At 41.6% G+C, this 17,743-nt stretch overlaps 1 protein-coding gene across 1 annotated transcript in view; it reads right to left on the bottom strand.

Moving 5' to 3' along the window:
* CXCL12 (C-X-C motif chemokine ligand 12) overlaps positions 1–17,743 on the bottom strand; it is a 50,937-nt gene that overhangs the window by 19,867 nt on the left and 13,327 nt on the right. The window contains exon 2 of the mRNA XM_033943710.1: positions 13,664–13,787. Within this exon, the coding sequence (XP_033799601.1) occupies positions 13,664–13,787 (124 nt within the window). The remainder of the gene's footprint in view (positions 1–13,663; positions 13,788–17,743) is intronic.

Genomic DNA, 17,743 nt, shown 5'->3' with positions numbered 1-17,743 from the left:
GCTCCAGGTAGCAGAGTTAGGTTATGACCCTCCTGAGACAGTACCTGACTGTTTAATTGTTTTTTCATGAAGAGATTCACAAAAAGCAATCTACAGTTCATAGGTACTATTAAGTATTTTTCTTATCCACTACTACCACTAATCATTTTATAGCGCTATTAGACATATACAGTACTGATCTACTGGTCAATGAATTGTAAACAGCTTTGGTGGAATCTCTTCATAAAAAGGCAGTTAATAAATCTAAAATTAATAACGATTTTCCAAGTAATGATTAATCTCAATTTGGTTGTTATACACAGACGCACACATAAATGCCATTCTTCTAAACATTTATGCACATAATTAGCATATAAACGTTTGCGCCTATGTTATAAAATTACCCCCAACGGAAGCAATTCTATAAAGGGTGCCCAAAGCTAGGCGCCAAGTTGCATAGCATCTGGGTGCCCAGCTTCTTTTACTAAATCCTACATGTCAGGTATGCCCGCTTACACCATGTCAAAAGCAAATATGAATGCACATGCCTAAATGCTGCCCTTTTGGCATATTAATGCACAGTATTCTGTAAGTTACATGTGTAAATGTGGGACCCATCTGTGCCCACGTGTACCCCCCTTTTTCTAAGCCGTGGTAAGGTTTTTACCATGGCTCAGAGTGCTGAATGCTCCGACACTCATAGGCTAGTGGCCAGCCACCAAAAGAAGTTTCCTTCTGCATCAAAGGTGGCTCTTATGTCATAGACCATTCATTATATGTTGAGTGCACAAGGATTACAGTATACTGTTAAGCTTAGCAATAGTTTAAGTAAAATGTGTGTTTTTCATTTTTATATAAAGGAATAGCCTTGTGGTCAAACAAAATGTGTTAATTAATTTTTTTTTTTAAACCACCCTAATGCACAGGATGGCAATGCTGGGCACCTCTGCCCTGAATGCAAATGTCCTTCACTCCACCACCTCTCCCCCATCGAATTAAAAAGAAATGATGACTGTGGCTTCTGTGTCTAATTAACCTCCGCGTTTACTTAGCTGCGGTAGAGGTTTCTACTGCGGCCCGGAGAGCTAAATGCTCCAACGCTCACAGAATTCCTATGAGCATCAGAGCAGCATCGGAGAATTTACCACCCCAGGTCCCAGTAGAAACCTCTACTGTGGTTTAGTAAGAGAGGAGCTAACTGCAGTCAAAATGGCTGACATGACATGTGAGCTGCAGCATTTCCAGTGTTGACGTTTTTTTTCATGTTTATACTTGTAAAATGAATGTTTTCACTTTCATCCATGAGCACGTTGCTATATTTTAGGGTTTATAGACAACCCCGCGAAAGACAAAGGCGCGCGCCGACAACTGAGCGCAAGAAGGAGGCACGCGCCGAAGAAAATTACAGTTTTTAGGGGCTCTGATGGGGGGTTTTGTTGGGGAGCCCCCCCAGTTTACTTAATAGAGATCGCGCCGGCGTTGTGGGGGGTTTGGGGGGTTGTAACCCTCCACATTTTACTGTAAACTTAACTTTTTCCCTAAAAACAGGGAAAAAGTGAAGTTTTCAGTAAAATGTGGGGGGTTACAACCCCCCAAACCCCCCACAACACCCCCACAACGCGGCACAATCTCTATTAAGTAAAGTGGGGGGGTTCCCCCATGCCCCCCCCGTCGGAGTCCTAAAAACAGTAATTTTCTGTGGCGCACACCTCCATACTGCGCTCAATTGTCTGCGCGCGCCTTTGTCCCGGCGTGCTTTTGACCTGACACCATATTTTAGAAAAGGCTGTGTCAGAAAATCTTTTTCTAAAGTCCTATTTGAATGGAGCATATTCTGACCTGGATGTCTCAGTTTGGATGTCAAACTCTATATAGCAAACGCATTGAAAATACTGTTTATCGATAGCAATAGGATCATTCATACCACACTAACACAAAACACAAAACACTCACTGACATAAGAAATTATAAAACAACGGAGAAAAATAAACCTCAAGTGTGAGAGACCGGGACTACACAAGTACCCGAGTCTACTCACATCATCACTGGTTTATAAAAAAACTCCGTGTACACTTAAATCAATACTTTTTCAATCATACTCAATAATTTCTTAGGAGTTTTCAAAGAATTTTTTCAACGGTAATTCAGAGTAATGTGTAAAGACAGTTTCATGGCATGAACAAGATCCTAAACTAATCGTGAACAGCACGAGGGCTACAGCTCAGCTAGACAGGTGTGTGCAATTGTTAGGGCATGGAATTAGGAACAAAAAATGAGAACAAACAACAACTCATCTGAAAAATGGAGTGTATCCAACGATTCTCAGTCCTTTATCCCTGAGAATCGTTGGATACACTCCATTTTTCAGATGAGTTGTTGTTTGTTCTCATTTTTTGTTCCTAATTCCATGCCCTAACAATTGCACACACCTGTCTAGCTGAGCTGTAGCCCTCGTGCTGTTCACGATTAGTTTAGGATCTTGTTCATGCCATGAAACTGTCTTTACACATTACTCTGAATTACCGTTGAAAAAATTCTTTGAAAACTCCTAAGAAATTATTGAGTATGATTGAAAAAGTATTGATTTAAGTGTACACGGAGTTTTTTTATAAACCAGTGATGATGTGAGTAGACTCGGGTACTTGTGTAGTCCCGGTCTCTCACACTTGAGGTTTATTTTTCTCCGTTGTTTTATAATTTCTTATGTCAGTGAGTGTTTTGTGTTTTGTGTTAGTGTGGTATGAATGATCCTATTGCTATCGATAAACAGTATTTTCAATGCGTTTGCTATATAGAGTTTGATTTATACGATTGAATTCCCACATATATTTGGTTATATCAGTTTGGATGTCTACATTCTACATAAAATGGGGCTCTTCACATTAATACTAGATTGGTAAATAATGCCCAAATTTGGGCGTTGAAAAATTTACATGCTAAGGGCCATATTCTGTAAACAGCGCTGAAAGTTAATCGGTGCGGTAATTGACTGCACCATTTAAAACCAATTTTTTAAAAAACATTAAAAAAGAAAAGTAGGCGCTACTAAATGCCTCTGCGCTAGGTGCCATAATCGTGCCTAAGGTCAAAGTAGGAGTGTTTAGGGATGAAGATGACCTTAGGCGCGTCTCTCTGAAAAACCTAGACACCAGAAATGTCGGCCTTTAAAACCCTGACTTACATTTCTGGTGCCTATATTTTTCACAGCTGCGATTCTGTTAACGGCGCCTAAGCGTGATTGACTTGTGGCCGGCACCTTTATTGAGGCGCCAGCCGATGTGGGCGCCATTTGCAGAATCCAGGCCTGAGTGCTACTCTGGAAACAAACACTTTGGGCTCCTTTTACTAAGCTGCGCTAGCCGCTACCGCCTCCTCTTGAGCAGGCGGTAGTTTTTGGCCAGCGCAGGGGTTAGAATGTGATGAAAAGTCGTTCGTGTTAACCCCGCTAGCGCGGCTTAGTAAAAGAAGCCCTTTGAGTTGGATACTGTTTATAGAATACCATGTAGTGCCAGGATCCCTGCCCGATTTTGGGTTTGAGGATTTATACCAACTGAAACCTAGTGTAAATCCTACGCATAAGTTAGGTGTGGATCCCCCAAATTCTATAATACCATCTGCCTCTTTAGGGAATGCCCCTGACTGAACCATGCCCTTGGGAACACATCTTTATAGAATAATGCTTAATAAGATGCTCAGGTACATCTAAGTTGTTGCCGTTAAAGCCAAAAATTGATTGTCAGTGTCCACTTATTGGCACTAAGGGACAGATTCTATAAACGGGGCCTAAATTGTCAGGCGCCTTGAAAATAATAATAATAACTTTGTTCTTTTATACCGCCATAACCAAAAGTTCTAGGCGGTTTACACTAAAAAGAGCTGAACAATCAGCGAAATACAATAATACAGTAGAAAATACAAATATTTGTAAAATAGAATTTCAATAATAAAACTCACTGAGTAATAAACTTATCGAACAAAGTGGTCTTAATTAATTTCCGAAAACTGCAATAGGATAACAATCAATTGTGCCTAGTTGCCGTTTACAGAATCACAAAACATAGGCGCCGGTAATGTAGGCCAGAGTTTTACTGGCCTACATTGCAGGCTCCTTAGTTCTTTTCAGAATCATGCCTAATGGCGCCTATCTCTGTCTCTACCCGCAAACAGGCTCATTTAGGCGTTAGGTGCCATGCGATAGGCACCTACTGTTTATAGAATTGGGTAGGCACCTATCAGCCAATTATTTTTTTTTTTTTCAATTATGAACTTGTTAAAGCTTACTTAAGCAATTAACCCCCCTTTTACAAAACCGTGAAAGTGGTTTTTAGTGCCGGCCAGCGTACTTAATGCTCCGCGCTGCTCCAATTCTCATAGAGTTCCTATGAGCGTCAGGAGTAGCGCAGAGCATTCAGAACACCGGACGATGCTAAAAACTGCTTCCGTGGTGTTGTAAAAAGGGGGGGGGGGTAAAGTGGGTACCGATTTAGGCGCCTAGCGGCACCTAACATACGCAGGTTTTATAGAATCTGGTCCTAATTGGCTTCTTACTCAACTGCACACACAATTTTGAGCACCATTTATGGAATCGCCTGCTGGATGAAGCCATGAGGAAAGATGGAAAGGACATGGTTACTGGATTAAATATTTAAAGAGGTACAGGGGGAAAGGAAGCATGGGTGTGGCATGGGACAGGAAAACAGGAAAAGAGAGGGGAGGCAGAGAGGATGGTGTGGGAAGGGGGAGGGACCCCACTGCCCCAAGCACCTCCTACCCTCGCTACACCACTGTTCCTGTGCATATCTGGTTTTGTGAAATTTGGCACTTTCTGCAATGGTAGGCTGCTACCACACGGAAAGCTCCAAGGAATTCTACACGTAAAACAAAAAAAAAAATGTTTCTTTTTAAAACAAAGAAAGTTGTCCATATTTATAACTTTAAAATACTATCTGCCCCTTTTACCCCCTGGTTTACAAAACCTTGGTAGCAACTGCTGCGCAGAAAATGCTCCATTAAATCCCTATGGGTGTCAGAGCGATTACCACAGCAGCAGCCACTACCGTGGCTTTGTAAAAGTGTAGCAATCCTCCTGAAATTTTCTTTTTAACTTCCCCTAATTTTTTTTTTAAACTCTCCCTAATGAACTTCGCTGTGAACCTACCTATACTAAATTTAGAGCTTCTTTAAAAACCTATTTATTGGAATTGGCATGTCTTTCTTAGTTTTGTTTTTATCATATGGTTTTAGGGCATTGGATCATACAGTAACTATATGGATGCTTTGGGGGGTGGGGTTTCTTATCTATTCCTTTTTTTATACCAGTACTATAATAATTGGTGTTATTTTAATTTTTAATTGATGTACACCACACTGATGTTGTAAGAAAGAGCGGTATATAAATAATAATAAACATAAACAATTGTCCCAATTTTGTGACACGCCCCCCCTCTTTTACTAAGGTGCGCTATGCTAAACACACGCTAAATGCTAACACATGCATGTTATCCTATGGACGATAAAACACTTAGGGGTCCTTTTACATTATATTCTATGGGCGCCTTAGCATTTAGCGCACACTAATCATTAGCATGCGCTAAATCGGTTAGCACGCCTTAGTAAAAGGACTCCTTAGCGCACCTTTGTAAAACAAGGCCTTGGCCTCCCTACAAAAATTCATCTAGAACAAAAACCCTTGAATCTTAAATTTTGTAAACTATTGAAAACATGGGGGGGGGGTTTTCTCCAAATATTTCAGATCTTAAACTGTTCTTTCGTAGATTTGATTACACCGTAAATTTTGGTTCATATTAGTTTTTTTTATTTTTCATTTACTTTTTGGTGAACCATTCTGAGGTAATGGTTACGGATGTTAATGATTTTGCAGTTTGAGCATTTCCTTTTCTCTCTGGATGACCTAGGCAAAACTGACACCTTATAAGGGGCTGCTGCAAAGTTCTCAGCCCATCCAACAAAGTTGGAGCAGCCTCCATCGAGAGCTATACATTTAGGCTTCCTTTTACGAAACTGCAATAGCAGTTTCTAGCGCGGGGAGCCACGCTGAATGGCCCGCACTGCTTCCGATGCTCACTGAGCTCCTATGAGCGTCGGGAGCAGCGGGGGCAATTCAGCGCGGCTCCCCAGGCTAGAAACTGCTATTGCAGATTCGTAAAAGAGGGGGTTAGTCTAACAATGTTTCACTTTTTTTGTTCCTTATGAATGAAAAAAGTGGAAAATCACTGGACTAAGGGTAGAGCCCTCGATGGAGGCTGTTGGTTGGGCTGAGAACTTTTTGGCAGCCTCTCGTACATATGTTACTAATTACTATAACAATATTAATGTAGTTAAAATGGGATTCTAACCAAATTCATCTCAGAAAAACGCAGATCTAAGTTTGAATGGGCACCGATAGCTCGAAGCTAACCAGGTTGTAATATTAACCATCAACCTGGTAAATATTATTGAGGACATAACTGGTGTTTGTCCAATTTTCTGGGTATTTGTTCTAAACTGAAATATTGGAAGTTATCAAATTATTATTACTTAACAGAAAGGGTTTTTATATTCTCAATAAGTTTCAAATTACAGTGTCAAACTATGCCAAGTCCAACCACTTGAAACAGTTTTGGCCTACCACAGACTCCAGACTGCAAATACATTTCTATGTCTACTAAATTCGATAAAAGCTGTGAGGTCTGCATGATCTTGTTCTCTGTCGGCTCATTTCTAAAGTATGTTAGTGTGCATATGAACTCTAAACAAGTTTAAACAAGCAAAATGTTCAGCTCATGGTTATATCTATAAAATGGGAGCCTATATTTATTTACCCCCCCCCCACACACACACACACACACTTTTTACAAAACCGCAGAAGCGTTTTTAGCGCAGGCCAGTGTGCTGAATGCTCATCACTGCTCCTGATGCTCATAGGAGCAGTGCAGAACATTCTGCGCGCCAACTGGCGCTAAAAAACGCTTTCGCAGTTTTGTAAAAGTAGGGGGGTATTTAGTTGGTTTTATATCCCACCCTCCCTAAAGAGCTCAGAATAGGTTACAATTATATATTCATAATGTTACAATATACCATTACATAAAGTTATTCTTTGAACATTGCATAGGGTTACAGTTTATCCTGCATGGGGTATGATTTTAGAATCAAGTGGAGGATATAGTTAAGGTGTGCAGTATGAGGAGTCAGTCTAATAATACAGTCTAGACATATGAGTTTTGCAGGAGATTATCAAGCCTAGCATGTATGCGACACATAATTTGGCTTCCCTGCTGTTTGGTGTATGGGCATCATTTATACATAAATGTGTACAATTCTGGAGACTGCGCCTTCAAAAAGATAAAAGGGATGGAGTCGGTCCAGAGGAAGGCTACTATAATGGTGTGTGGTCTTCATAAGGCATATGGGGACAGACTTAAAGATCTCAATATGTATACTGAGGGGAGATATGATAGAGATGTTTAAATACCTACATGGCGTAAATGCACACGAGTTGGTTTTCTTTCATTTCAAAGGAAGCCTCTGGAAATAGAGGGCTTAGGATGAAGTTAAGAGGTGATGGACTGAGAGGAGGAGGGAGATGGAAAGAAGAAAAAGCATGGAAGCTCTGGAAGAATCCCTTTGGAAGAATCCCTTTAAGTCCTGACATTATTAAACCAGGTGAAGTGGGACAAGGGAAAACCATAAGCTCACAGAAACTGTTCTCTCTACAAAAACCTTTCTCTCCCCCTGCAACTAGTATCTTATCTCTGCAGCTGATGGAAACAGTAGATTAACTATAAAAAGATATTGCATACAATTTACCAGAAAACATGCAAGAATGAAGAAATACCCAGGTTTTAAGAAAAGTTAGCTACTGTGTCAGTGAAACTTGAGAGAAAATAACAGGTCCTGATGCTGCGGTCTGGCATCAGGCCCACCCAGCCAAATACCATGAAAAGATAAACAGACCATGGTCCGAAGATAGAATTCTCAAGAGATATCATCTACAGTGTCAGAGATATTTACGGTGGAGAGGGGGTCTTGTGCTCGGAAATACTAATATGGTGAGGAAACAGGCATTTCGGGGAACAGGTTAGGTCTTACGGTAAACAGAGTAAACATATAACGTGACGCAGGTCAACCAGCCAATAAAAGAATGTAACTAAGCAGTAATGCATAGGAAAGTAGCCAATAAAGATGTATCATGTGATGTAAACCAACGTGGTGTTGGCCACTAAGAAATGTATAAAAACCAGGCCTTTAGAAGGGAGAGGAGGGAGAACAGACATCGGAGGACCTCTGGGCCTAGAGGTCACCTTCTGTTACGCTATATACTAAATGATTTATTCCTGTAAGCTGTTATTGATTGGATAAATAAATATATACTTATTGAAACCAGTATATAGCGTTCGAGGTCTCATTACCGAGGTAGGCCTAGACAGCGGCCTATCTACCTCAGGACTCAGGAGTAATCTAAGGAAATACTTTTTTACAGAAAGGGTGATAGATGTTTGGAACAGTCTCCCAGTAGAGGTGGTGGAGATAGAGACTGTCTGATTTCAAGAAAGCCTGGGATAGGCATGTGGGATCTCTTAGAGAGGGGAAGAAATAATGGTTACTGTGGATGGGCAGACTGGATGGGCCATTTGCCATCATGTTTCTATGCTTCTATCAACATCTTCTAGCGTCAAACACTTTAGTCACGATCCATGAAGTATTCTACAGAAGCATATATGGAGAGATAGGGTAAGGGTAGTTTAAGGTTATGTGGATGGGGCTAGGCAGAGATATAGTTTTTTATAGCTTTCCTTATTACTGAGAACTGAACAAAGAAGGCAGCAATGTACAGGCATAAATTAAGTACAGACTATGGATAACTAGCAGAGGTTTTCATTCAACTCTAGACTGAACTACGGAGAGAGAGATATTGAAGTGGTAATCATTTGTAGTCAGAAACCACAAACCTTTTGATATACGTATTTCTGCTTTTCTTTTCATGGACTTTTATATTTTTATCTAACCTACAAATTATAAGGCTCACCAATCTACAGACAACACACTATAATATTCTACTGTAAACTTTCTATTTTGAATGAAGAAAAAAAGACCTCAGGTGCTCATGTAAATCAAACTCTAGACTGTCTCTCGGACTGTATTCCCTCTTTATGAGCCCTCAACGGTCTATAAAAAACCTTCCATATGTGTGATTTATTTCTTCTTCTGTTGTTACTACATTTATTATATTTCAATACTTCAAATAATGTCCCAAAAACATTACTTTAGAAACAAATCTTTGCACTTAGCTAAACGCTGGAGTCTTTGGCTCGACAGAAAAGTGATGATTCTTTTTGTTTAAATGTGGAATAATAGCATGGAGTAGGTTCCTGATGAAGCCAAGCAAAACAGAGAAGTTCTGTCAAGCTGAATACTCCATCGTTTAGCTAAGTGCAAAGATTTGTCTCTAAAAGAATGTTTTGGGGGACACTATGAGAAGTATTGAAATGTAATCAATGTAGTAACAACAATAAAGAAAGAAATCACATATGGAAGGTTTTTTAGAACAATGAGGGTCATAAAGAGGGAATATTTTTATATAAGTCATATAAGCCAGAAATTAGTTCTCTATCTTCACTAGCAGATTGTTGAGTTTAATCTTAGGGGTCCTTTTACAAAGGCGCGCTAAGCGTTTTAGTGCATGCTAAATCTACACGTGCACTAAACGCTAACATGTGCATATTAGTCTATGGACACATTAGCGTTTAGCGTGCGTAGATTTAGCACACGCTACAATGCTTAGCACGCCTTTGTAAAGTCCAATGTATGCAACTTGTCCAATGTATGCAACTGTGTATACCTAAGAAATGTTAGCTGGCTAGAGGATTACCCCAAATATATTTGGTATGTGAAGCTGTAGAAACACCAGATAAGCGTTACCCCCTACCATGAAAGGATCATTCTGGTGAACAGATGGCATTAGCCAATATTCAATATATACAATATCGGTAATAATTCTATATTCTGCTCTGTATATACTATAATGCACACAGTAGACAGGCAAGATTATGAGCAGGTTATGAACAGGCAACTCAGTGAGAGCTGCGTTTATTGATGGAATACATATTCTCAACAAGCAATGCAGATCATTGAGCAATATATCACAATAAAAGTATGAAGTGGACCTGACACAGTTTGTGTTTCAGCTACAAACGTCTTTCTCAGGGGTTCAAAAAAAACCAAAAGGAAAACCACAAATTTGATTATACATAAAATAAATCCAAATGTATGGTAATAAAGGTCCATAAGACTGATACTATGTGATAGGTACCAAAGTACATCAACCTCGCATGCCGGCTTCCCTTCTCGTTACATTATGAGGAGGAGGGAGGAGAAGGGAAGCCGGCTCACGCAGTGTTGGAGTGAACTAAACCCAGGCCGGGGGGGGGGGGGAAACTCTTAACACTTCACGCACCAGCTTCCCTTCTTATCTGAAACAGGAATGACATGACTTCCTCTTTTGGACGAAAAGGGAAGCCAGTGCACACAATGTTAGAGCCCCATGGCCTGTGATCAGTTCACTTGTGGGTGTTGGGCAAGAGGGCAGCAAGGGAATGGAAGGGAGGGAAGCTGACCTCACCTCACCAGGCAGTCGTGGGGGGGGGAGAAATGCTGCTGTACCTGATTGGGGGGGGGAGAAATGCTGTTGCACCCAATTGGGGAGAGCGAGGGAAGGAAGGAGAAGGAAGATCAGGGAAGGAAGAGGAGAAGAGAAATGCCAAGACATGGGAGGGAGGGGAACGAAAGGAGATACCAGACCATGGAAGGGAAGGGAAGGAGACAGATGCCAGGCCAGGGTCAAGGAAGGATGGAGGGACAAAAAGGAAGGAGAGAAAATGCCAGATAATGGAGGGGGAGGGAGAGATAGGAGAACAGAAAGATGCCAGGCATGGGGGGAGGGAATGGAAACTAAGGAGACAGATGCCAGACTAGAGGGAAAGGAAGGAAAGGAGATGCCAGAGCATGGAGGGGGCGGGAGGGATAGAAGGAAAAGAGAGAGATGCCACGCCATAGAGTTGAGTGGGAAGGAAAGAAGAAAAGGAGAAGAGAGAGATGCCAGAGCATAGGGGAAAGGGTGGAAACAGAAAAATGGAGAGGGAGTGAATCTGAAATGAATCATGTACAAAGGAGAGCAGGGGCACAGGACAGACAGTTTACTGAAGGGACAAAAAGAGGGAAGATATCATATGAAAGAGAGAGAGAGAGAGGGTGGTTACAGGATGGAAAGGGCAGAGAGAGCAGTGGATGGAAGGGGCAAAAGAAGGGGTGGACATTAGATGGAAGGGGTAAAGAGAGGGGTTCAGACGCTGAATGGAAATGTGGGGGAAAGGGGGACAGACGTTGAATATAAGGGGGTGAGAGAGGGGAGGAGATCCTGGAAGAAAGTGGGGAGGAGAAAGAAAAAGGGCACATGCTGGATTGGGGGAAGAGGATAGAGCTAGATACTGGAAGAGGTGAGGGAAAGAGGTGGCAAGACACAATGAAAGAGGGAAATTGAGGACTGAAGAGTAAGAAAGAATTTAGACAGAGGCAGAAAATAAATTGAGAAGAAAGACCAGGGGAGAACAGGAGCAAGGGAATGGCGAGAGAGATACCAGAGCAAGGGAAAGAGAGGAGACAGATATCAGACCTGTGAGGAGGTAAGAAGGAAGGAGACAGATAACAGATCTGAGAGGAGGAAAGGAGGAGAGAGATGCTAAAAGATGCTGGGAGGGAGAGATGGAAGGCTCACGCAGCAGCCCTCTGGTCAAAAACCAGCGCCCTAACTGAGACTAATCCTACCTGCATACATTCTGGTTCAGCAGGAACTTGTCTAACTTTGTCTTGAATCCCTTGAATCCTTGTTTTCCCCTATGACAGACCCCAGAAGAGCGTTCCAGTTTTCTACCACTGTGTGAAGAAGAACTTCCTTATGTTCGTATGGAATCTATCTCCTTTCAATTTTAGAGAGTGCCCTCTCATTTTCCCTACCTTGGAGAGGGTGAACAACCTGTCCTTATCTACTAAGTCTATTCCCTTCAGTACCTTGAATGTTTCGATCATGTCCCCTCTCAATCGCCTCTGCTCGAGGGAGAAAAGACCCAGTTTCTCTAATCTTTCACTGTACGGCAACTCCTCCAGCCCCTTAACCATCTTAGTTGCTCTTCTCTGGACCCTTTTGAGTAGTACCGTGTCCTTCTTCATGTACAGTGACCAGTGCTGGATGCAGTACTCCAGGTGAAGGTGCACCATGGTCCGGTACAGTGGCATGATAACCTTCTCAGATCTGTTCGTGATCATTCCAAGCATTCTGTTTGCCCTTTTCGCCGCCGCAGCACATTGCGCAGGCGGCTTCATCGACTTGTCGATCATAACTCCCAAGTCTATTTCCTGGGAGGTCTCTCCAATTACCGCCCCGGACATCCTGTATTCGTTTATGAGATTTTTGTTACTGACATACATCACTTTACACATATCCACGTTGAACCTCATCTGCCATGTCGATGCCCAGTAGATGGATGCCACATCAATGGGGGGAGGGAGAGATGGAAGTGAGAGGCAGAGGGTTTCTGAAAGAGGCATAGAAAGAGAGCAGATGCCATATGGAAGAGGCAGAGAGAGGGCAGACAGTGGATGGAAGGAAGAGCATGACGAGAAGATGAGGAAAGCAGAAATCAGACAAAAGGTAGAAAAAAAATTTCTATTTGTTTTATTTATTTATTTTTGCTTTAGGTTAAAGTATTATTGTACATGTGTTGATAATCGTTTATTAATAGAAAATGGAAATAAGGTGATCCTGTTTATTGGACTAATTTTAATACATTTTTTTTACTATTTCAGAGACCATAACTCCTTTTCTCAGGTCAGGACAGGGATACTGTAACAGCAGTATAGTTTACTGATCTGAAGAAAGAGGTTTAACCTCTGAAAGCTAATTGAGAAATGTATTAGGCTAATAAAATGATGAGCACTAAATTTTCTTCCCGCCACGTTCCATGCCTCCTACCCAAATGCAAAATATAAATTGGTGGGCTTCCCAAAGCCCTGCCAGCTGAAGATCTCTTCCTCTAGAAAGGAAGGGGGGGATTTGTTCAGAGATGTTTGGAGGTTGCATAGAAGAAAAACTGTACACTGGCACTGGTATGGTAATCCTTGTTGTTTTGAATTTTAAAATAAATGAAATAAAGTGGAAATAAAGAAGTAACTTACAAGTTATTCCACACCTTTTTTGACACTTTTCGTTTCATTTCATGTCATTGAAACAAAAAGTGTCAAGAAAAGTGTGGAATAACTTGTAAGTTTCATGGCTCCACATCATTCTCTTGTTTGGGCTGAGAACTTTTTAGAAGCCCCTTGTAAAACCTAGTGTAAGTTGGGCACAGATCCCTGAAAATCTGTAACACTGCATGCATACATACATCTTTTTAAAATGCCCTTGACCCACACATGCGCTTCCCATGGCAATACCCCATTTTAGGTTGTGCACTTTATATTTAGGGTACTCAGTCTTACAGAATAGTGCCCAATCTCTAATTGTTGCCAAATAGCATCGTTAATTGTTAGCATTTCAATTATTGATGTTATTTGGCTCTAGATTGCACCCAGTTTCACTTAATATAATGCCCTCATTGAAAGATTCTGTAATGTTGCACCTTCCCACACTTACACAATCTGAAGGGAGCAGGTGGCAGTGGAGACGATTTTCAGATGTTTGATGCTGTTTCTTGACACATTGATATTGCTTTCGACGAATCTGCAAGGGCATCGGTAACTCAAACTGACAGGTTTCTCTGGGGATAAAACAAAAAGAAACATAGGTAAGTGGGCCTGGAGCAGGCTGAGAGTGTTTTCAGGCTGGTCAGTTTAAAAACAAAGCCGATTGAAGAGCTCCGTAATAATCCCTCGAAAGGCAAACATATTCATTTGGCATTTCAATCTATTTTGTGTGCAAGAGACACAAGAATTGGACAGACATTTAATTCCAAGAAATTTTGAACAGCTTAGAATAAGGAGTCTCTCAATTGTTATGAAAAGCCCTGAGTAATTGCAAGACAAAGGTGCTGATAGTGAGGCCACTTAACTGCCAATGTTATTCCAGCCAAAGATTTTGACCTGGGGCAAAATAGAAAACTGCAGGTATTCCAACCCTAGATTACTGAAGGCCTGCCCTAAGAACCTTGTTTTCCAACTGTTGTCATTTGATCTGTGCCTATGGAGAAGAATTTTATCAAGTACACTTTAAAAGTTATTCCCCTAATTCTGGCACCTTGCGTGCCCAAATGCAGGCTTAGCACGCTCATGCAGTTTATAGAATAAGGTCAGTATCACGCAGAACTCATTTAATAACTGGCTGTTAATTGGAGTTAACAATCAATTATTGGTTTTAATCCATGTTAACTGGTGCTAATTAACACTAATTAACAGCCGCTCATGCAAGTGTCCTTAGTTGTTATTCTAGAAGCTGTGCATGCAAATTCTACCATGCAAAACTTATAGGCGCATGAGTGTAGGAGGGGCATGGGTTGGTCGGAGGCTTTTCTAGAAGTTAGGTGAGCAGGTCATAGAATTCTAGGAGTTATGCACCTATCTGCCAATAGTCAAGCATGAACACATACAACAGGCTTATTAGGGCATCTTAAGGTTTTATATCACCAGCCACTGCGCTATAAGCGCCAACGCTCACAAGAAATCTATGAGCGTCCAAGCTTTTACCGCAACAGCCAGTGATTAAAAAAAACTCCTAATGTGGCTTGATAAAAAGGGGCCTAAACTATGGATTTTAGCCAATATTCTATAATGGCAGTTCTAGAAGCCCAGAGCTGCCATTATAGAATTTATGCTTAGTTCACATAGGGGTCCCTTTACTAAGGTGCGCTAGCAGTTTTAGCGTCCATAGACTATAATGGGAGCATTAGCGCACATTAATATTTAGCATGCACTGAAACGGTGAGGACACCATAATCCCAGCGCACTTTTTCTTGAATCTACCCTTATATGTGGCCATTGTATAAAGTGTACAGTTCAAGCTTATTTCTTGAGGAACAAGTTTACGAAAAAGGAAGAAAGACAAAAGCCAAAATATTTATCAAATTAATTTATGGCCTGATTCATAAAGAACCCAGTTTACTAAAGATGCATTTGACTTATAACATCTTACAATTTGCTTTCATCTTCTGTCTCAGACATGAATTCCCCTTCCTACTTCTATTACCTTTCTACGTCTTCCTATCCTATTCAAAATCGTATTTCTTCCCTCTTACCTCCTGTAATCATTGTCAGTCCATAACGTCCATGTAAATATTGTCTTGTTTAATGACGAATGTTTGTATATCCCACATTTTAAAATTTTATTGTAAAACCGCTTAGACATCTGATAAGCGGGATAACAAATTTTAATAAAACTTGGAAACTTGAATGTGTGGTAAGATTCTACAGTTACCATGCCATTAAGGGTCAGATTCTGTAATGGGTGCCTAAAAAGATACATTCCTAAAATTAGGTGCCTATTGCATGGCAATGACACCTAGGTGCCCATTACAGAATTGTGCTTAGCGGCCCCTAACTTAAAACTTAGGCGCCTGTAATATAGGCCAGATTTTTAAAGGCCTACATTACAGACATTTAAGTCCTTTAGAGAATCGCACCTAGCGGCGCCTAAGGGCTCCTGTTATCAAGCCGCGCTAGAATTGCATCTGAGAGGATAGCCGCCTATCTCCCAATTTTTTTTATTTTATTTTTTTTAATTATGAGCTTGTTAAAGTTCCTAATTGAAGCCAATTTACTAATTAAGATAGGCACCTCTTATAGAATGTCTCCCTAATTGCCTAAATTAGTGCACAGTAAATATTAAACCTCTGTGTTAACTGTTGGGACGTTTTCCAGCAGTTTCCCATTCGGTTGATGCACAGAAACATTTTTAATGTGCTTTAACTGCACTGAAGATAATACCATACAGTTAGCTAAACCTATTCAGGCTGCATTAACTGCACCAGTACCACATTATCTGCCATTCTAACAGATAACATACAGAAATTATCTCAATGTTGACCATAATGTTGGTAAATAAATCCTAATAAATAAATAAATGGTGGTGAAACAAATGAGTGCCACTGGCATAGAGAGGGAGCAGGGGTAGGGGGCAGACCGCCCCAGGTGCTGTATTGGCAGGGGCACCGACACCTATCTTCCTCTTTACCCACTCACCTCTTTAAATCTTCACTGGCAGCCAGTAGCATCTCCTGCCTGCTGCTTGCACTGGCCTCAACTCTCCTTCTGACATCACTTCCTGGTCACGGGACCAGGAAATGACATCAGAGGAAGAGCTGAAGCCAGCACAAGCAGCAGTTAGGAGATGCTGCTTGCTGCCAGTGAAGATCTGAAGAGGTATGCAGGGGACATGCGCAGTAGGGAAGAGTACAGGCGGAGCGCACAACACTGCGATGCCCGGGCGCCTCCTTCCCTCACTATGCTGTTGATGAGCAGTAAGAGCTATTTTATAAAGGGTTCTCCGAGTGCGTTGCCATTTATACAAGATTACGTAGCGCTGGGATCCATGCCTAACTCTCAGGTGCAAGGATTTACAACAACTGAAGCCTGGTGTAAATCTACATTCCTAAATTAAGCTCAGATCTTCCGACTTCTATAATACTGCATGCATCTTTAGTGAACGCCCCAGACATGCCCATGATCCACTCGTCACACTCCCTGTTTTGATCCACGCATAACAATTTATATGTGCAGCTTTATAGACCAGCACTTAACAAGTTGTGCGTGTAAATTCTACTTGTTTGCCAATTAGTGTCAAATATTGGTTGTTAGCGCCCAATTATCAGTGTTAATAGGCTCATTACTCAATTAAATTGTGCACACAAACTGGGCATGTCCCCAAATTTGCATGGGCAATTTTATGCATCATATATAGAATCCAGGGGAATGTGCAGTCCCTACCCTTACACTGTCCTTTCTCCACCCTGTTCCAATTACTTGTATCCATAGAAATTACCATGTGTTAACTTCTAAGGCAGTGTATCGCAAACTGTGCGCCGCGGCAGATTCCAGGTGTGTCACAATAAGACGCCAGTAAGGAGGAGAGGCACAGACGCCGGCTGAATGCTTATAGGACATGCCTCTCATGGCGCTGACAAACTTCCTCCTCGCCGATGTGCCTCTTCCTCTTCCCGCACATCCCCTTCCTCCAGGATCGCACACCAAAATGATAGCTTCAGGGTCGCAACCTGAAGGCCTCTGCACATGCGTGGACATCGACTTGATGACATCACACGTGCACGTGATGTCAGTGCATCGATATCCACGCACGTCCAGGTGCCTTCCGGCTGGGGGCATTGAGTTCAGCATGCCGCCGGACGAAAAGTTTGAGGGACACTGTGCTAAGGCATGATGTTAATGCGGAATACATGTTAACTCTTATTCCACTGAGTGACAATTACTGCAAATATCTACTATGGGGGTCCTCCTTCTAAGACAGGGATCTCAAAGTCCCTCCTTGAGGGCCGCAATCCAGTCGGGTTTTCAGGATTTCCCCAATGAATATGCATTGAAAGCAGTACATGCACACAGATCTCATGCATATTCATTAGGGAAATCCTGAAAACCCGACTGGATTGCGGCCCTCAAGGAGGGACTTTGAGACCCCTGTTCTAAGACATGGTAAAAAAAATGGGGTTAGTGTGCCCTTACATGAGTTTTTTCCACATGCTAAGGCCATTTCTACAAAATTTGTGAAATT

This window comes from Geotrypetes seraphini, chromosome 4 (assembly GCF_902459505.1).
Source record: "Geotrypetes seraphini chromosome 4, aGeoSer1.1, whole genome shotgun sequence".
NCBI lineage: Eukaryota > Metazoa > Chordata > Amphibia > Gymnophiona > Dermophiidae > Geotrypetes > Geotrypetes seraphini.
Note: the sequence above shows the minus strand (reverse complement) of the source record. Positions and strands in the feature narration are given on the sequence as shown.